The 20,368-nt window shown below is 40.6% G+C and overlaps 1 protein-coding gene across 1 annotated transcript; it reads right to left on the reverse strand.

Annotated features, from left to right (window-relative positions):
- Nucleotides 1-3,199: 3,199 nt before the first annotated feature.
- Nucleotides 3,200-11,162, reverse strand: LOC309696799 (homeobox protein Hox-C1a-like; the record flags this gene model as incomplete). Its single annotated transcript, XM_082518215.1, has 2 exons — nucleotides 3,200-7,061; nucleotides 10,646-11,162. The coding sequence occupies 2 exons, from the start codon at nucleotides 11,160-11,162 to the stop codon at nucleotides 6,691-6,693; spliced, it is 888 nt and encodes a 295-aa protein (XP_082374341.1). The 3' UTR covers nucleotides 3,200-6,690.
- Nucleotides 11,163-20,368: the final 9,206 nt, after the last annotated feature.

A 20,368-nucleotide genomic window follows, 5' to 3' on the forward strand; every position in this document is an offset into this window, starting at 1 on the left:
GTGCAAAGGTTGTAGATCTGTTGTTGACATTTTGTGGCTAAATACCGTTCCACTTTTATTTTGTGTTAAGAAGTGCATTTGTGGTACAAAACCAGTCTAAAGTGACTTTGTATCCTGCCACATTTGTATCTCCTCCTGCTCACAACTGAGGTACACGTCCTCTCTCTCCTGGCTTACATAAATCTCTACCATGCAATGACACCAAAAAATTTTGACATACATATTATTGTCACCTCTGTATACTGTACATAGCACCATCTTACCCAGCCAAAGCCATCTTTTTCCTCAATAAACCAGGTCAACAAACAAAAAGCAATTACGTTGGGCAGCTGCCGCCTGGGAGTGGGTAATTACAGTGCGGTGTGGACAGCTTCATTCTAAACAGGTACTAAAAGCATCATTAATCATCCTCCCTCTGACGCCTCACACTGGTCATGTGACACAGGCTGCCGAAGAGCTGGGGAGGGGGATCCGCCTTAGGGGGGAAGGAGCAAGATCCGATTGGCTCCTTCCAGAAGTCCTTTTAGAGGTCAGCCAGTCAGCAGAGATGACCTGCCAATGACCTTGTATCACTTGACCCCTGAGGGCCCAAGGGTCACTCTCTCGTATCAGTTGGAGAGCAGGCAGCAGAGGGGCAGAATGGAAGACGAATGACACAGAGAGGGAAGAGGAAGAGAAGAATGGTGTGAGGGTAGAGGGAAGGCACACAGAAGGTTTGTGCAGAGAAGCACTGGGAGGGGTGAAGATGAAAAATAAAACAGTGGGCGTGAGGTTTGATTGAGCACCTGGTCTTTCCCTTTTGCATAAAATGTCTGATGAAAAAATATGTTTTTACAGCACCAAGGCCAGCCCTGATGGCCGCTGCAAACCTACACCCCTTTCCTTTCACTCTCTCTTTTTTAGTTCTCTTTCTTCTCCCTTTCCTTGTCCATTGTCAAGCTGTCCTCAGGTTAGCCGAAAACATCATCCAAATCTAATTAGTGAGATGCAAAAACATCTGTATGTTTGTCTCCCTAATGCTCATTAGTCATTAGCATAAGGAACAAAACGACAAGAGACTGCAATATGCGGACACAAATTTGCAAGTCAATTTAATAATGCACATTTTGCTGCCTCCACACGTAGCCTATCATGTTTTCTTTCTTTCTTCTTTTTTTTTTTGGGGGGGGGGGGGTGAAGATGCTTGAAAATCAATCCCGCCCCCTGTGAAATACAGCCAAGATGGCGTCTGGCAGAGTAAAAGTTCATGAACTGCTCCCTCGCCGAGCACAAACTGCCACGGATGGCTGATTGACAGATGAAACACAAAGACACATCTGAAAGACAGAGCGCCAGCGTCCTCAAACTGGTACCCATCCCCTTCTCCTCTGTCTTCTCTCCACCTCACCCCTTCAGCCCCACCCCTTCAGCCAAGCTCCTCTTCTCCTCTCTCTCCATATGTCTATGAATCTGTCACTATGGCAACCTCACCCCAAGGGCAGAAGAGGAGGGTGTGGTGGGGGGTTACTTTCGCTCAGACAAATAAGCATGGCAGGGCTCATTTATGATGGTTTGTTTAGGGATTATAATACACTGATGAGAGGTCAAAATGTGTCTTCTCGCATGCACAAGTAAAAGTGTATGCTTGTGTGTGTGTGTTTGAGCTAATTGTGTGCAGCATATTGACGAGCATATGCGGTAAAGCTGCACTGTAAATATTTTGGAATGGATGAAAAGGGCACAAAATATTTATTTAAGTGCAAAATAATACTGTCATTTTCATGAGCGATCTTGAGAACTTACGTTTAGTGATCTTTTGAAATAAATATAAAATGCTACTTTTCTATAGAAGGCAAACAAAAGAGAGCACGGGTAGCATACTGCCACAGGACCAGCACCTTTAAATCAATGCATTATATCGGTGGCATCATTAGCAGAACTGGTCCCATGTTGTAGCTGATGTCTTAGATGCAATATCAGCAATATTTGCGGCGACTTACTACATTGTTTCCCCCCTTTTTCCCTCCATTTTATGCTTGTCTGCAACTTTTCAAAGGGCAATCCAAACTAGTGAGCAGACAGAGCTGCACTGGAGAGGTCATGTAGACACAATCAGATATGTAGCTTGATTTTCCTGATGATGTCACACAGGGGTACTAAGTATACCAGCCAGGATGCTGCCCTGCACTGCTTCGACACACAGCAGCACATGTCTCGGGAAATTGGGGGGACTTTCCTATGCAAGCCACTTGTAACCTTGACACAGTTTCACCTCTGCGTGTACCCTCCTTCTCACTCTTTTTGCCCCTCTCCACCCATCCTCATGATACCTTACAGTGACTCAAAGGCCACCCCTCCCCCCACTTCAAGAGCACATTTCCCATTGCAGCCAGAAGTGCTGAGTGCTACTGTTTGCTTTGTACACAGAAATTCGCTGAGGCTGTAAGCTGTCCCCAAACATCTGCTCCCTGGAGTGGAGCACGAGAGGAGAGGCAAGGACTGGACTGGTGTGCATGTTGTTCTGCGCCGCTCTGTCAGAATGTATAGATTTGTATGTGCGCGTGTGTACGCATGCGAGTGAACAATTATTCAAATAGGTGCTTTGTATCTTTTTTGAGCGCATTATTAGCAGCACCTAGGAAACCAAACACATATTTGTGTAATTGTACACAGAACATCCAAACATGCATTGGCACGCGCTCGTGCACACACAGGTGCGCTTCATTTCTACTTTTCTTGATGTACAAATTGTTTGGTAGTCAAATATGTGAATAACGCCGATCAAAAAGACTAATAGTGCATGAAAGTCTTTGCAAATAAAGAAAAACAGTAAAATCAGACAAGCAGAAAAAAAAACTAAAGGGAGGAGAGCATTCAAATGGCCTATAATTAAAACAACAACCAAGCTATCTGTTCTGTAAGTGCTTCACATAAAGTTAGAAAAAGCTTAACGTGATCAATTGATTTTATTCCCTCGAGCTTGGTGAAAATATTACATGCATATTATGCATTAAGTTAATTTCAGGTTAACTTAGCATTAATTAGTGCAAGCTCAGAAAGAACCCACTTATATATGTTCATTTTAAAAAAGTAGTGTAAGGTATTCTGTAAGGCACACATTGCTCACGCCTCAGTGTTCCTCGGGAGGATTGTAACAGCTGCCCACACCAGCCAGCTTACAATAGAGAAGAGAAGAAACGAGAGACTGCCAATAGCCTCATTCATTATACACTAATACATCAGTGGATTTGCTTTATTCTCAGCTGTGTGTTTTCTGTTCAGGAATACTTTAGCAAAACAAGTGGAACTATTCATTAAACAAATGATTATACTTATTTTAAATATGAATAGCTTTCTTGCTGAATTAATGAGAAGAATAAAACTGATTTTAGATTGATTTTCATCATGAGAAATAACCACTGTATTTAAAGAGGAAAAAAATGAAGGTGAGGAAAGCTTGCTCCAAGATGATGATGATGATGCTGGTGCTACCTGTGGCAGCAATATATCTGGATTTGAGTAATTTTGGCTTTAACTTTCTTCCCACTTGCCACGTGTTTACGTGTGTCTAAGCACAGCACAGCTGTCAGTCTTCCGAACCAACCGTACATCTTCAGGAAGGAATTACAGGAGAGTACAAATTCATCAGAGCAGTCACGCTCAAATGCTTTCGAACTAAATGTCAGGTCTGAACAAACAATGCAGTTCTGCTTTCATCAATTGAGACGCAAACACTGAAGCTGCCACACAATGAAATGAAGGTGATGGTTCAAACAAAATAAAGCAGCTCTTTTTTCTACATTTACCTCTTCTTTCTAATTTACATTAGGTTTTTCCCTCTTTTCTTTCCCCTCTCCTTATTACTGAGCCTGCTGTGTGTTTTAGGTGTATCTATTATGCAGAAGAACATGTGATTAAGTAAGTTTGGATTTTAAAAAAAAAGTCAGAGTGCACACGTGCTGCAAGGGTCTGCTGTGCACATTACAACCTGCTACATGGAGCCCTGTCACTACATGATAAGATGATAAGAGTTCCTAAAAAGGTCAACATAAACAACACATTGCTGTAATAACAGTGGACATTTTTATAGTTGATGGCTTTAAACTGACATGATCCCAACATCGCTGTGCCCATCATTATCCCTGTGACCTTCACGTGCGCGCACTTTGCATTAACGAGACAAACACATTTGATGGTTTTGTTAAACATTCCAATTTGTGCTATTTTGTTTAGAGAAAGGCAGCCTTAATGGTGTGTGTTTTGTTTAAATGCAAATTCTAGATAAATTGGGCTCAACATATTTTGGCCCTGCTTGCATGTAAAATCATTCATATCAATTCCGAGAAAAGAAAAGAAAAAGAAAACTTTTAAATGTTTGTAAAGTTGGCCCCTCTTCTTTAACTTTAAACTTCTTTTCTTTTCTGGCTTTCACTAATGAGATGCACATTAAAAACATATTGTTTGGGGGTTGGAGAAAAATAGGTGTGTGTAGGGGTTTTTTGTAATTCTTCAAGCAAATATGCATAAAATATATAAACTGCAAACTTCTAATGAATAGTTGTTCCAAATATTGTTTATGCTGGCTCTGACATGGAATCATATTAACTGTTGAGCATGCTCAAGTAACTCTAATATTTCAACTTTGCTATTAAAAATAGGTCTGTAGTTTATATCCAAAAACTTATTGGGTGAAAAGACTCTTTCATCCGGTTTATAAACTGAGCCAGTAGCATATTTTTTTGGCTTATTAAAATAAGAGACGGGGCAAAAATTAGGTTACCTCTAGGTGTAGGAGAAAAAAATCCATTATCTGGCCTGGTATGGAATTATAATATGAACAATTATCATATGGCCTACTCGCCCTTCTATTCAGCTCGATGAAATATTGTTGTGTGGACACACACACCCCACACCAGAACAAAAGCATTTGGAGTTGCTTGTTGAAAAAAAGAAGAAGAGAAAACGAAAGAAAGGAAGAGAAAAGCTCAGACTTCGAGGTCACCCAAATTAATGGTGCATCTTGCTCTCTCAGAGCCGCTGACCGGGTCATCGTTGTTCCGAGGCAAGGCAAAGGTCAGGAGGTGAGAGGTGAACTCTGGTGTAACTGCATATATTAGCTTGGCCTTGCAGCCTCCATGTCTACTCTTGTGCCCTACAAAGGCGCAATTGTATTACTTTAAATGAGTATTACCAGTAGCATTTTACTTACATGATACAAATACAAATTCAAACGAGAACGCTCGTCAGAGGTTTGAAACCGACCCAATTTCTTCCTCCTCCTCCTCCTCTTCTTCTTCATCTTTTTTTTTTATCCTAGCACTTTATTTCTAATCTCCAACACTCAAGTTTAATTCCTTTGTTATGATTAATATCCGTTTTGGATCCAGTAACCTTCATATCCAGTGCAAACACGCTAATTGAAAGCTAAACAAAAATATTCCCTTACACAAAATTAATGTGCCTGATGGCCCATATCTTGATATTAAAGTAGACATTAACATGATAGAAACGCAGTGTGATACCGGAAACATAACAGTGTTTAAGGGCCGTGTTTACCATCATTTACTTTATATGAGATGAGATGTGAATCTGGAAGGAATATTTAGCTGCTCGAACTGCTGGGGCCACACAGTTTATTGGTTGATCTGCAAAACAGCACAGGCACCGTTTTATTGTCTCTTCTCCCGCATGAGTCTTTCAGCTAAATTATCATTTTCTGATGCATATATAGAAGCAATAAAAGACGCAACAGCTCCCGATCGCGACGTTTCTACATTCCATTAACATGCAGTTACACATGCATGCAAATGCTCACATATTTGTGCCTCAAATGGATGGATCACCACGGATCAATACTCCAATACGAGCCCGTCAATAAATCTCTCCATCAATCATGGCATTTTAATCGTTCCGTGGATAAAGGAAACAGTGGGAGTGGATAAAACACACGACACGAAGGCAGGATTCAAAGCGAAGCTAAATTAGCTTGATAAATATTTGGTAACATAACGCGTGGGCTCTGCCTACAACAGGTGTATCTCCTCCTGTCCTCAAATGTGAGCCGTCAGAAGCAAACAGCTTAAACAGAAACAATTCCACATAATTGTGGACTTTAATTTGTCTGAGACGGCAGCTATGGCATAATGTGAATAAATGCTGTAAAAATATCAGAATAAATAATAATCATAAATAGATCTTCAATAAATAGAAATAATACATTTTACATAGAAACTGGGAAGCACGAGTTAAAATGTGTTCAAGTTTGCCGAATAAATTGTCCAAAAAAAAAAAGTAAAAAACAAAAACAAAAAAAAGAAACACAAAAAACACAAAAAGAAAATACGCAAATGGACTTCCACAGTTTCTATGGGCAATTAATATGAGTTTGTATCTTCGTTTACATTGTGTAGATAGGAGCGCAATGGGATGAGTTGAATTTTAATATTCAAATCAGAGCACCAGTCTGAAGCCGGAGAGAATGACAAATCGTCTGGGCCCGTTCTTGCATGAAGAAACTTGCCTTTGCGCTTCTTGCGTTAAGCATCCATCGTTGTAAGCAAATAAAGGTGAAGCCTGATTGAAAACGATGCAAACGCCAATCAAAACATGTGCAGACTTGCCGTGTAACGCACGATGCAGTTCAGGAGTTCAGGGGCAGGTGTTTGTTTGTTTGTTTTGATTTTTTTTTTTTTTTTTTTTTTTTTTTTTTGGCTAGGTCGGTCCGTGGAAGGGGCAGGTGTCCAAAGTGTCGGCGTGTGAGTGCGGAGCCGCGGGCCTTGGGTCGGAGAGTAGCCCGTCTCTCTGTAATTTCTTCTCCTTCATGCGTCTGTTCTGAAACCAAACTTTCACCTGGGTCTCGCTAAGCTGCAGGGCGCCGGCGACCTCCACCCGCCTGGCCCGCGTCAGGTACTTGTTGAAGTGAAACTCCTTCTCCAGCTCGGTCAGCTGCTTGGTGCTGTAACTGATCCTCGGGGCTCCGGTCATCGTGGGATGGCCGTCCGCGCAGATGCTGCGATTTCCAGCCTCCACCACACCGAGGCCCGAGTCAACAATACTGAACCCACAGGTCATGCGCGTCCTGACTGGGGAGAGAGAGAGGACATGAAAACCTTCTTTAGCAAGATCAATGAGGCTACTAACAAAAGAAGCACAAAACCTTTCTGAATTAAATTATCCACGCCCATATCCTCGATTTAAGCTGAACCCCAAAGCTGAAAACGTGAAAGGTTCAGTTTGTTCGGCTATACGTGAAGTCATAACTTTGTTTCCAGAAAAAAATAAATTCAGTGTTTACTGAATAAATGATATGCAGTCCAATCTCAGTGATAATGGAGAATAAATAAATAATCGTTATTATATTTTTTTTACTTAAAGAGTAGTTCAGTATTGAAGCATTCACCGGGGATAAAATGATATAAAACTCATTTACAGGAATTGGCTCTGTGCCAGTCTAATGATTTAAAGTGTCCCCTGTATAATGAAGATGTTTCATCAGAGGTATCAGCTTTACCAAAAAGCCTATAGGCAGGGTGCAAAATCCTGAACTGCTGTAAAGCAGAGAGGCTTGAAATGTTGTGCTATCTACATGGGACATAACAACAGAAAGACCTGTGCAGCACATTGCAGTCCACAAGCTCACAGCTTGGAAATCAGATTTAAAGTGAAACTTCTGAGTGTGAGTTTGGATGTTTTGCAGTATTACTGGGCAGTATTATATTTTAAAAGCGTGTTCATCAAAACATTCAGCGAGTTCATTAAAAACCGTATAGAAAATAATATATGCCGTATATTCTGATATAAAGCAGTCAGATGTTTGGCGATTCAACACAACTTTGTAGCATTTACAGTCCATTAACTGTATTCATCGGAATCATTAATTATTTGCCTTCGGGTCTTTCTGTGTCAATGACAGTTTAACAGTTTACAAATCCTTTCGAACGCTGCATTAATGACAAATGTCTCCATTTTTGTCCTCTGAGGTTTCTGGGTTACACATTAAAGTATCATCTGTGCTACTTATGTGCAATGAATGACAGGAAGTGCAGCTATATCTGGATTTTTCATTGCTGACATTGTGGGTAGTCGTCAGTGTGTCTTTGCCTCTGAGAAAATGGGCTGCTGCTTCTGCATAATGGAGTCAGTGTGCCAGGTGTAGAGCAATGCCTCCCACCACAATTCATAGAGAGGAAGGTTAACAGGCCTCCAGCCACTTGGAAAAGCATAGCAGATGGAAAGGTCAGTTATAGGATAAATGTCAACATCTGTGTTTTAAGAAAATGAATGCGAAGGTGACCAAGCCTGAGAATTTGAGGCCAGTGAATATGAAGAACCAATGCAGAGAAACTGTACGTAATTAAGAACTTGAGCTTTGTGGAGTGCAAATCACATGCACATTCTGATTAATGGCTCCAAAGATAATAGAATTGATGCCGGCCAGAGGGCATAAAAGAATCAAACTAAATATTTGAGGAATGACTTGCATGCTTAAAAATAGCCAGCCAGCAAAGGGAATGGAAGGGCCTTCCAAGCCAAGGAGAGGGAAGAAGAAAAGGGATAGATCAATACACATTGCCTCAGTCATCTGGGCATCCAGCCCACAGTAATTCAGGTGCTGTCAAAGCATAATTGAAGAATGACGCACTGGGAGTATATACACTGAGCCAGGAGATCAGGTTACAGCAGGTCTATGGAGGCCTTTCAACATGGAAGAATACGCAATACTTTTTTTTTTTTTTTTTGGGGGGGGGGGGGGGGGGGGTTGCAAAACCAATACAACCTCCAGAGGAAAGCATACTTTCACTAATGACTCTTTTACAAGTTACACAGTAGTCCTAATGAGTTACTCCTACAGATGATCTCCTTCAGAGAGAAACAGAAAGAGGTTACAGAGATACAAACAATACTGGCAGGAAATGTCTTTTTGCGTGGGTGGGTGTGAGCAAATGGTTTTCCCAAGCACATGGATTTGGATCATGTGAGTGTGTCTCTAATGTGTTTGATGGATAAAATGACTTTGAGATCAATCAGCAGTGTGCCTGCCACCTTCTACCTTCCTCGCTTTGGCAATATATCCGGTCTAAAGAACATGAACTGTAGGTTTTTCTATTTGTTTGTTGGTTTGTTTGTTTCTTACACCATTTCATTTTTTATAATAAATCAGCTGTGTTTATGCCACATTTCTGTTTCTGTCACAGCGACATCCGCAAAGAATCTGCAAATGCAGATCAGTAGCTAAGCCACTAATGTAACCAAGGATTTTTTATTGTATTTTTTTAAAATGTAGTTGTTATTTCATTAGTTTAAGCTTGACCCATTGCCACACAGTTTTTTATTCTGCGACCGTCCGGTGGACTAATCTGAATATTGAGCAAACAGTTGGGTTCTACAGATTTTATGTTTGTTGAGTCACAAAATGATCAAAATTAAAATCAAATGTGATGTCTCTCCTTTTTTGAGAGCATACAAAGGTAGCAGAAAGATTATGACATCATTTTATGTTCAGATTGTTTGTTGCGTCCCTTAAAAGACAAGCTGGGCCCTTCTACCACAAATAGTTTTTTTGTTTGTTTCAGATTTGGTCACTGGATATTTGGGTCAGCAGCATTCTTACTGCAGACACAGACTATTAAAAAGAAAAGAAAGAAAAAACAATACTGGACCACCGCTGTTGTAAATCTTCCTCCATGTAAAATTTATGAAACCCAGCCCAAGTACAGTGGCCAGTCAATCAAGTGACATTATTGATCAAATGAAGGATCTACATAAGATACTATAACTCACATAAAATTGAGGATTGATGGGCATTTTTCACATTAGTATGCTCCTGATATATATTTTTTTAAAGTCTGGGATATGTATTCTTCTGTGGGCTCTCTGCCCAGAACTCATCAGTCAGTGAAATGGTGATCTGTGACAGCAATTATGTTAAAAAGGTGGACACATGTAAAGGTGCTGCAAACTGAAATCAATACACAAGGGCTTTCATTACAAACAGACAACTAATCAATACTCAGGGAGCACTTCAGCTTACAGGAGTAAGTTTTACTCAACTTCCTGTGAGCCTCGACAGGCAGTGGTCTGTTGCATTATTCAAAGTCTGCTGGTTAGTAAGGGCAAGGGTAAATAATTGATTGTTTTCTGGGTTGAATATACACTGAGGCTAAACAGGCTTCTCACTGTACTTCACCTTCTCCCTCTGTGCACAGTCTAAACCCGGCTTGCAACAGTAGGTGGAGCAAAAAATGTTAAATAACCTAACAGACATATTAACATGAAACCGTTAAGAAAATTGCACCCGACTCCTCATGAGCATATTCAAATGTGGCGTCGAGTAGGAACAGCTATAGCTGCCTTCGAAGCGTTTTGATTTGCTTTTTAAGGTGGGAGCATTTATCTTTGAAATCCATCTTTTGTTTGTTGGTGACGGAGGAAATCGTTCACTGTGACGCATCACACACGTCAGCCCCCCCCCCCCCCCCCTCCTTTTTTTTTCTTTTCCTGCTCGAATAGAAAACTTCGATCAAACTTTCTCAACTATAAAGGGAAGTTATTTAAAAGCTAAAAACCGAACAAAACAAATTTACAAATTATCCCAAATTAAATTCGCGGTCATTTCACCCCTCCCTCTCTCGCTCAGTGTCCCTGAACACACACATAAAAAACTTACCCGCCCGGTGCTGACTCCTCTTTACTCTCATCCACTCAAAAGTTTTACTCCTTTCATCCGTATCAGCTCCTTTACAGTCCGGGCTCGTGGAGCTTCCCACGGTGATGTGAATCTCGGGGATATTGTGAGGGTAAATTTGAATTTCCTCCGTAAGTGACCCAAAGCGCTGTGGCTTCTCTTTATTTGACGCGCAGTATCCACGTCCTGGAGAGCCCTGCCCCTGCACCCTGCACCGCCAGGGGACACGGGACGAGTGGGGGCAGGCCAGTGTCGAGAATCCCTCCAGAGCCTCAAACCCTGGAGGAGGAGGGCTGTCCGAAGAGGTGCACAAAGTCAGACGCGGAGAATAAAATCCCGAGGCAACTTCCACCTCCACTTTCCCCTCCTCATCACGACCACCGAGTTCAGGATGAGACCTGCTGCCCAGGTCCTGGTTTATAACCTCTTTTGCTCGGCAGCAGCCCGTTAACAGAGGGCTATTCTCCCCTTCGGCCGTTAACTCTTGATAGGAAGTCATTATTACCTTTCCCCTGCATAATCATTGGACGGGCTTGCACTTCATGCCCGGCCTCTCATGCATGGTCAGGCGGCTGGACGACCGTGGGGACATTCCTCAGAGGAGAAACAGCAGTCCCTGATTGATGGAGATGACGTGCCCTCCCCTTCTCGGCCAATAGCTGGACATCTCTGTCATCAGGCTGGACAAAACTGATTAAGCCGAGCAAGCAAGTTGCGAGACTCGCTTAAGGTCAACATTTTTAATGGTGTCCGAGCACAACAAGCAGGCCCACAGAACAAAACTACAAACATCCTTAGAAAGCAGCAGGAAAGTCAATCATCATCACACCGAGGACCTCTGTGGGCCTCTCACCTTCAGACAGGTAGGACACGACGCCAAAAAACACAGTTTTTGTCCATTTAGACAAAGTCATATTCTTCCTCACTGGTTATTTTTCAAGATAACAATAAAAAAAACTTTTTGTCCAAAGTCGAATTAGCATAATATAAGTCTACACTGATGTAGTTAATGGATTATGTAAATTTTTCAAGGCTTCTTGAAAAACCCAGGGCCCTCTTTAGCAAAGGGCTTAGGTCATGTGAAAGACACACTTGACGGGTTCAGAGGTCGTGACAGCTGGTATTTAGAAGTTCAGTGGCAGCAGATTTGTAATTAGTCTCGAACAAATACAAAAAATGGCTCCGCGTGAAGATCAAGAAGCTGTAAGTGGGAGAGAGGACGTGTCCAGCTCAAGTTTGACGTGCTCCTCAGCTGGGTTAGCAGCTGCTTTTACGACTGTACTTTTCTCGTGTTTAACCGGAAATGAACTGCTGTGGGACAATTTTCGCGCATGTGTAAACAGGGTTACATGGCTGAAAGTTGAAAGAGTGACAGAAAATATATTTAGATATTAAGAAGCGCAAAAAGCTGCTGGGTCTGCACCGCCCTAAAAGGCATTTGGTGCAAAAGCAGATCTACAGGCGCACAGCTACAGCAGCTCACAGATCAAGGAGCTCCACAGTGCAGCTGTTTGGGGGTTTTTTGTTTTCATTTATATATTTATTTATGCATTTATTTCTGGTGACCTACTTTCAAATTCACGCATCACTGTGACACTCAGCTTGGCCGCATACATTTAAAACCATGGGAATTAATAGAGCTGATAATGCCCTGATGCGCCAGTGCTAACGTCTAATATTCATTTGAAAACCACATTTATTTTCGCTTTCACAGCTTCTATATATCCAATATTTTGCGAGGGTTGAAAAAAAGAATGACAAACATTAAATAGCTAGCTTGTTATTTTTAAGTTTCAACGATCATGTGATCGTTTTATTTTTTATCTCTGTAAAAAAAATGCTGTGATCCTGCAAATAAGTTGAAGACGTGTAAAGAAATTTAATAATTTTAACTTATTTACACCTGTATTTTTCTTTCCCACGGACTCTTAGTTTAATTAGTTAAAAAACCAACCTATTAATTAGTAAATTAAATTTTTATATATGCATTTTATTACTACTTAAATATAGTAACTACACGGTTATATTACCTTTTTATTATTATCATCGCTAGTGGTAGTAGTAGCAGCATAACTGTCATTAACATTATTAATATTAGTATTATGTGCTATCTAACAGGTAACATTTAATTAAAACCCTAACCTATAAAATATCTGCCTCCGTTCTTATCGCGTTATTTTAACTATATTTTCTATGTCTTTTAAGTCTGCAGTAATTACAAAATAATTCAGCGTAATGAACAACTTCTAACTGCATTCTTACAACACAGAAATATGGTCCCAGCTGTGGGAGTTAATGGGATTCTACAGGCAGCGATGTGCTGAATGACTGAGTGCAATATATCCCTTCTCTCCATGCATTTGCATGGTGCACTGATCCATCTTCATGTCAGCTCGGAGGTTACTCAGGGTTCACGCGCTAGCTTGTTTCTCTCCTCCACACTCTAAATAAATCTCTGCAGCTTTCTGTTTACCGCCTGAATATAAATTTGTTTGCAGTCGATCGAAGACCTGTGCGGAGGTATTAGAAATTGTATTTCTGTAATGGCTTTCAGCAGAGGGAGGCGGGGGACGGGAAAGGGTTGCAGAGAGGGGAAAAGAAGAGGAAGAGGGGAAAAAAACAGGTGCGGGCAATCTCGGTTTTTACATTTGCAAATGATTTTTTTCCTTCCCCTTGTTTTTGCTGCAGCCACAGACTATTGCAGCCTTTGGATGCATTCAAATTGCATTCAAAATCAAGTAACCTTTTTTTTAATCTCATAGAACAACAACAACAACAACAACCCATGTTTTATTCCTAGAAGTGCCATATGCTTGATTAGCATATATGAGGTGTTGTTCCACATCACTGCCCGGTGGAACAGAAGTTGCATGATTTTGTTTAGCTCAGACTCCTTCCTCTGGACAGCTTGTGTCCCCTTAACCACAAATTTTGCACAAGATTTAGAAAGAGTATAATCTCTCTGTTTAAATGAAATGGATCCTGCAAATACAATTCTGAATTTGAATCCCCCTCAAACCAAACTCTGCAGTCTTACACACATATCAGGAATGGGAATATTCTGCCCATAAACACCTGAAATACCCTCTTAAACCTGAGTGCAGACATTTTCTTCCTTTCCATCATTATCCCCGTAGTCTCTATTGTTTTGACTGGAGGTGAGGTAAACATGGCAACACTTAGGTGGCTATGTCAGGAGCCAGGAGGAGGTGGGGGGAGAATATTGACCGATGTTAATTTGTTTTGCGTCCATGTTCTGATGTGTGTCAATAGGCAGTCAAGGCCCTGGGATCAGTGCGGCCGTGCTCGGATTACCTCCTTGGTTTTGAAGTGAACTCTCATCCTGCTGCTGCTGACATAATGCTGCAACCGCAGTTGACACCAGACCCTTGTGTAGCCCTGCAACACTGTCAAGTCTCATTATGTGTCAGCTCTTGAACCTCACAAGGCTGAGAATGTTAATGCAGTTCCAAGACGGGAAGATGGCAGCTATCTATGCCATGTTCATGGTGGGAAGGTTCATCAGACATCACGATAGAGCTGTAATATGGCAGAGGGACAAAGAGAAATAATTCAAGGTACAGAGAAAGGACTGAAGAAGAAGCACACACAGAAAGCGTGGCACACTGACCAGTTGAAAGATGGCTATCTGAGTGATTGATGGTGCCTGTCGGCTTTCCCCCCCCCAAATATTGACAATTTTGAAAAATCCTTAGGTCAGAAGTAAGGTTTATCTTAGCGTATACCCAGACCACACACACAATCCAGGGAATACCAGCTGAAAACAAAATAACCCATCCGCTCAGTGTGAAATTCTAATAATTGTTCTTGCTTCATTGTTGAATAGCAGAAATCTGTCTCGGCACATGAGCCATAATCATAAATCCAGTGCAACTACTTTGCAAATGGCCAGGGACATTACAGATAACTGCATTCTGCACAGGCTCAACAGTGTGACAATGAAGCAATACCTTACTAATACCAGGACTTTTCAACTATAGCCTGTAGTATGTGCTGCAGCGCTTCACAGCTTCAGTGAGCCAGGAGGCTTCGAGTCGGCAGAATCCCAAACATCATGACAACAAGCCATCAGTCATCTTCCCCCCAAGCTGCTGTGCACACTTGTGTGTTTCCGGAGTTCTTACTGTGGGAAATGAGCAGGGTTAAACATGAAACAGGAGGAAATGTTCATCATTGCAGCACACTCTGTAATATTCTCCCTCATACAGCATTGTTTTAGCTGCAGGGAAAGAGGAGTTGCTTTTATTTATTTATTTATTTTTTACTTAAACATCCCCTGCTTGTTCACAGCACAAATCAGTAGTCTACTGTGCATGCTAAGCATGGTTAATAGCAAAATGTTGATAGAACAGCGATGCCATATTAATAAAACACTAATCCTCTGTTTAAGTTAAAGATAGATTATTCTTTTAGTCTTAAGTAGGAAAATGTCAGCAATGGAAAAAACGTAAAGCTTTGAAAGAATGCTGGGTTTTTAGAATATTCATATATTCGTTATATGTCTTTTGTGTCTTATTAAGTAGTTTTAAAGTAGTGAAAACAATTTGTGTCGCCATGTCTGCCAGTCTGTCAGCTTATTCGTGCATTTAAGAAGATTTAGGTATTCAGACCTAAATCATATTTTCGTGGCTCCAGTTTTGGATTTTCATGGATCATGTTAAACAAATTTCCTTAACAGTAACCATGAAATATGTGAAAAGTTTAATTTAAAGTTCTGTTATGAAAATTACATCAGCAACATTATTACACTGCAAAATTAATACTGCAGTGAAAATGAATGTCTGTCTTTTTGAAGTATCGAATGTTTCATTAAAATTACTTTCTGATGGTTTCATTGTCCCACAGTGCTGACGTAAAAATAATATGTTTGCAAAACTAAACAAGCTACATGTCTACTCAATTTTCCTTATCACAAGTCAGGAAATAGCCATTAAATTGGGACACCTGAAAGCCACTTTATTAGGTATTCCAAGTGAAACCCAGTTGAAATAATACAAGATAAATGAAGCTGAAAAAACCTTTGGCTCAAACTGTTTTAGAAACCTGCTGTTTGTGCTGCAGTTAATAATATTTTACTGTTTACAGGACTGTGTTATTACACTATTTTAATGTATTTGCTAATGAGAGTCCAGTGAAATGGAGCTGTAAAACGTCTGGAATATCTGTTGCTATCCAGGTACTTCAGCTGAACAACCTAAAAATGAACTTTACCTTAACTTGTGTATGTCCGTATTAGGCATTATGTAATTGGGATATAGCAGCATAAAATCCCACTGTGGACACCACCTACAGATGTAGCTGATATCTGAGAATCCGAGCCGAGTCTCTCCAATCTGAAACTCCTTTCTGTGTGTGTCAAAGGTCTAAAACATTACGTCAGTTTGCAAACTGTGTGTGCAGGCTGATAGGTAACACTATAAAGTATTAAGGAAAATCAATTATGTTTATTTTCTTGTGCTGTTACAGATGGTCTCCTGTCTCCAGGGGAGACTAGACACAAAGCAGTGGGATTTGAAGCTTACATACAGTTCACATTTCCAGCAGCCTGATATCACTATTCTGATAACACTGCAAATCCTTTTATGCTGTGAATATTAAAATGCTTTTTTATGTGTGAACAAAAAAAAAAAAAGTCAATTGATTAGACTCTGATGAAGTCATTGGGTATTGAATAAGTCTTGGATGATCAATAATGGTCAACATGTGACATTTAGCAGGGTGACTGTTGTGATTACAAGTTCATTCAGTTAGGCAGATCTCGTCTGGGGCTGCAGTAGGTGACTCCCTCACTGCGCTGAGTGCAGCTCACCACAGCAGAGACAGTTTCATCACCAACTTACCTTTTTATTGTCACCGATCATCCTTAACTGGGAAGCATTTAAAATGCCATTGATCTTGATAATGCTGTGCCATAATATGACAGTAACAGTTGTATGAGATTCAGGAAGTCAAATTTCCAAGATTGATGAGTCGTAGCAGTTGAGTTATAATCCATCTACCTGAGTGATGCTCAGGCACTGTTCCACAAGAAGGAGCAGACAAATAAATAAAACCCATAAAGGTGACACAGGAAATTGATACTTAACAATCATCTTGAGCAACAAGCACCTGGAGAGACTGGTGGGCAGCACTTACTACTGTGGAGGGAGAAAGCTAAGAAGGTTAGCGGGTCATAAAAAGAACAAAACCTCCTAAAGGCCAATCATAAAAGTTCCACGTTATACACCAGAACTGAGCAAAGTTGTGTTTGTGACATTCACAAGTTTTTATTTTACTGATTTACTTTAAAAATTAAAAGGAAGATTTCCCAGTTTGGTCATAAACCCTACCATTATGCTTATACAAATTATTTTATAAAAGTAGATATTAGAGTCTGACCATAAGGCTGTGAGAAAACTAGGAGAACATGCAATGCGTGCCAGAAATTTTAAAGATTTTATTTAATGAAGCAGTAATTCACAGAAACCAGTCTGTAGAACATATCCCCACCAAAGCGGAAATGACTTCTAGGCCTCTGTTGGCTTTTCTCCTGCATGCAGCAGTTTTTACGTCTCTGCTTTTTTCACCAAAACCTTTCCAATAACATCTTTGTTGCTGAGTGGCATTTTCTTACACTTAACTGTTATTCTTGAGTCTTTTATATGTTGTTAAATATGTGTCAGTTATAACACACTTCCACATTATCGACACCGAAATCTACGAAAGACATAAATGACAAAAATAAGCCTTTTGGTGATATTTCATGTCTTTAAATAGTACAGCCATCCATCTGAACTCATTTATGTAAGGAGCAAAAGCAAATTCACACAAATTCCAAAGGCGTTGTTTTGTTGTCCAATGAAAAGTGTTTTAACATGAATTTTATTTCTGCAGGATGGACATCGATGCATACACGCTTTTGCACAAACTTGGTTTCATGTTTATATTGTAAAGTTTTCTGTCAGAATAAACAGCATCAAGAACAGGACTTTGGCACATGTATTCATGTTGTTTAAGAGGCACACATACTTGTGTTGTTGTTTTCTTTTCTTTTTTCATTCTTTATTCCTTGCTCGAGCTCGCCTTATGATCTGAACTCATCGGTGATTGAATAAGGCCATAAATTCAGTACATATTGAGGGTATATGCCTACTTAGAAACTGTGCCTACAGAAATATTTTCCTAAGATACTGTGTGATAATTTCAAAAGGGGATTTGAACATTTTTGTTTAATGACTTTTAAATGTAAATAATGTCCATTGTTACTACCCCTGGAGATGTTTTTTTAATCGCTATATAATGAGGAGGTTACCTTTCTTTGTGTTCTCTGATAAAGCATTGTTTGCCAAAGCAAAAACCTCATAAATAAATCAGTGCTAAATAAATGGAGGTCATTGTACTGAAAAGACATCATGCTTTTCGGTGGACACCAAGCCCAGCTTATGAAATTTTAAAGCAGGTTAGTCATTGGCATTAATTACTGATGTAAATAACCGCATGCATGGATCGTGGCCAAGGATGGGAAAACAAATTAGCAAATGAAGAATAAACTGAGGGGAAAACCTCCTAAATGGAGCTTAGAGGATTTTTAGTTACTTTCAGGCTTTAGGAATCTCTCTTAGGCTGCAGGCCAATCAGAAAATAAACTGTTTATGGAAATATATACTAATAAACGAAAGGGTTGACTCATAAGCATTAATTATTATCATCATCATTTATTTGCTTTGATAGAGCCCCATATAATGAATGGAATTATCACTTCTCCAATGGACAGCAGCAGCTTATGGGATGGTAAAATAAGAAGCAGCTGGCATTTGTTGATTATAGTGAAAGATACTTAAAGCAGCACATCTTTGTTAAACTTAGAGCAGTTTTGTTTTCACTGCAGCTTAAGAAAAGTCTGGATGCAGGGAGCATTTTTCAAATCTAAACCCCAAATCAGTTACACAACAGCTGCAAATTGGACAGTTGCACATCAGTCACTGTAAAGGACATAATGCAAAATTTTGAAATTAATGATGGACCGTAACCAAAGCTGGTTTCACGGTACCACGGCTGGGATCATTTGTCACTTCAAAGATCTACTTAAGGCAAAGCCCAGAATCTAGAAAAACATGTAAGGATTTTTTGGCTTTCCTGATCCTCGCCCCCTAAAAACACATCTGATCAAACGGGGCAAAGAAGTCAAGTGAGTGAAAAGGAAATAATGACTTTATGCTGCTAACTAGGAGTGACCCAGCGTGTGAACAACTGGCTAACTTAATGTTGAAATGGAAGCAGTCTGTTCGCCCTTGCACTGGGGCCCTTGGGGGAGGCTTTCTTTGACCCTTGGGGACCCCCCCCTCCTCCTTGACCTCATCCACAGAATTACTGCACTTCAGTGTGTGGATCCTCCAGCTTTCAGTGGCTGGAAAAAGATCATGTAGAGGAACCAGAGGTAAAAGTCCCATTGAACCTCAGCACTGTTAAAATCATAAATCACCCAGCATATGGAAGAATTTCAGGAATCCAGCGCTGTCTGCTTCTTCTTCCTTACACTCCCCTCCCCTCTTCCTGCCTCTTTGTAAATGAACATATTTTTTCGAGGAGAACTTTTCTTGCCATGTGTCTTTCTCTCTTTTGCCCTTTATTATATTTCTCCTAAATTACCCAGCTGTCACCACCTCTTCTCTACAGATGTGGTGTGGACGTGGCTTTATTTAGATCGAAATGTTCATAGACTTATAGGTGCTATATAACTCCCCTGACACCTACTGAGGCGTGCTGCAAATGGTGTCAAATATTTACCAAATGCCAGCTGATGAAGCGATGAATTAGGAGCAGGAAGGCATTCCATCCAGAACAACTAGGGGATCAACTTCCTTGTTACCCCCCCATTTCATAGCTGTCAGTGGTCATCTGTGATAGCTCATTTACAGCAACACAACTCTTATACATCACATAGCATGCTTATAACTCGTGCGCAGTATCGACACCAGGCCTCACGTTATCAAGAATAAGACAGGAATTGCTCCTTTGGAAGTTGCAATCTATCTGATAAACTCTGGAGATTCAGGAGAACATGTGACCCACTTCTATCAAATGCGTGCATAACGCCCTCCCCCCCAATTTTAAAATCAAAAATAGATGATTAAAAATAACCCTTCCATGACTCTGTTTACATTTCAGAATCCACATGTCACAGTGACACAGTCAACGCCATTTAAAAAAGAAGTCTTCTCATTGTTCTTTAAGATAATATGTTGTCATAAGTGACTGAATGCCACTGGTCTCTGGTGCAGCCCTATAGGATGTTGGAAGGGCTTCTACGCTACACAACTAACATGCCCCCTGAGTGGGAGGCCAGCCCCAACTTGCAGCACTACAATTTGGCTATTGAAAAGGCAAAGGCTGGGAAGGAGGAGGCAAGAGATCTTGTCATGGTGCCCAATGGGTTCAGAGCTTGTGGTTGGAGTGCTGGAAAGACTGCCTTGTCTCAGTGATTAATGGTGGGGAACTCATAGGCAGAAGTGAGGGAGAGGCTTATGTGGCGGGACTGTGCAACATGAATGCACAATACTACGGAGTTTTCAGTGAATCTAAAGCACGCCTTAATTTGATTACATTTGGGATCTAATCCAGGAATCTTTAATCATAAAAATACTGCTGGAGAAAAAAAAATGTAAGTCTAATCAGCGATGAATAGGGTAAACATTGCACAAGAGC

Source organism: Aulonocara stuartgranti, assembly GCF_965226115.1.
Source record: "Aulonocara stuartgranti genome assembly, chromosome: 20".
NCBI lineage: Eukaryota > Metazoa > Chordata > Actinopteri > Cichliformes > Cichlidae > Aulonocara > Aulonocara stuartgranti.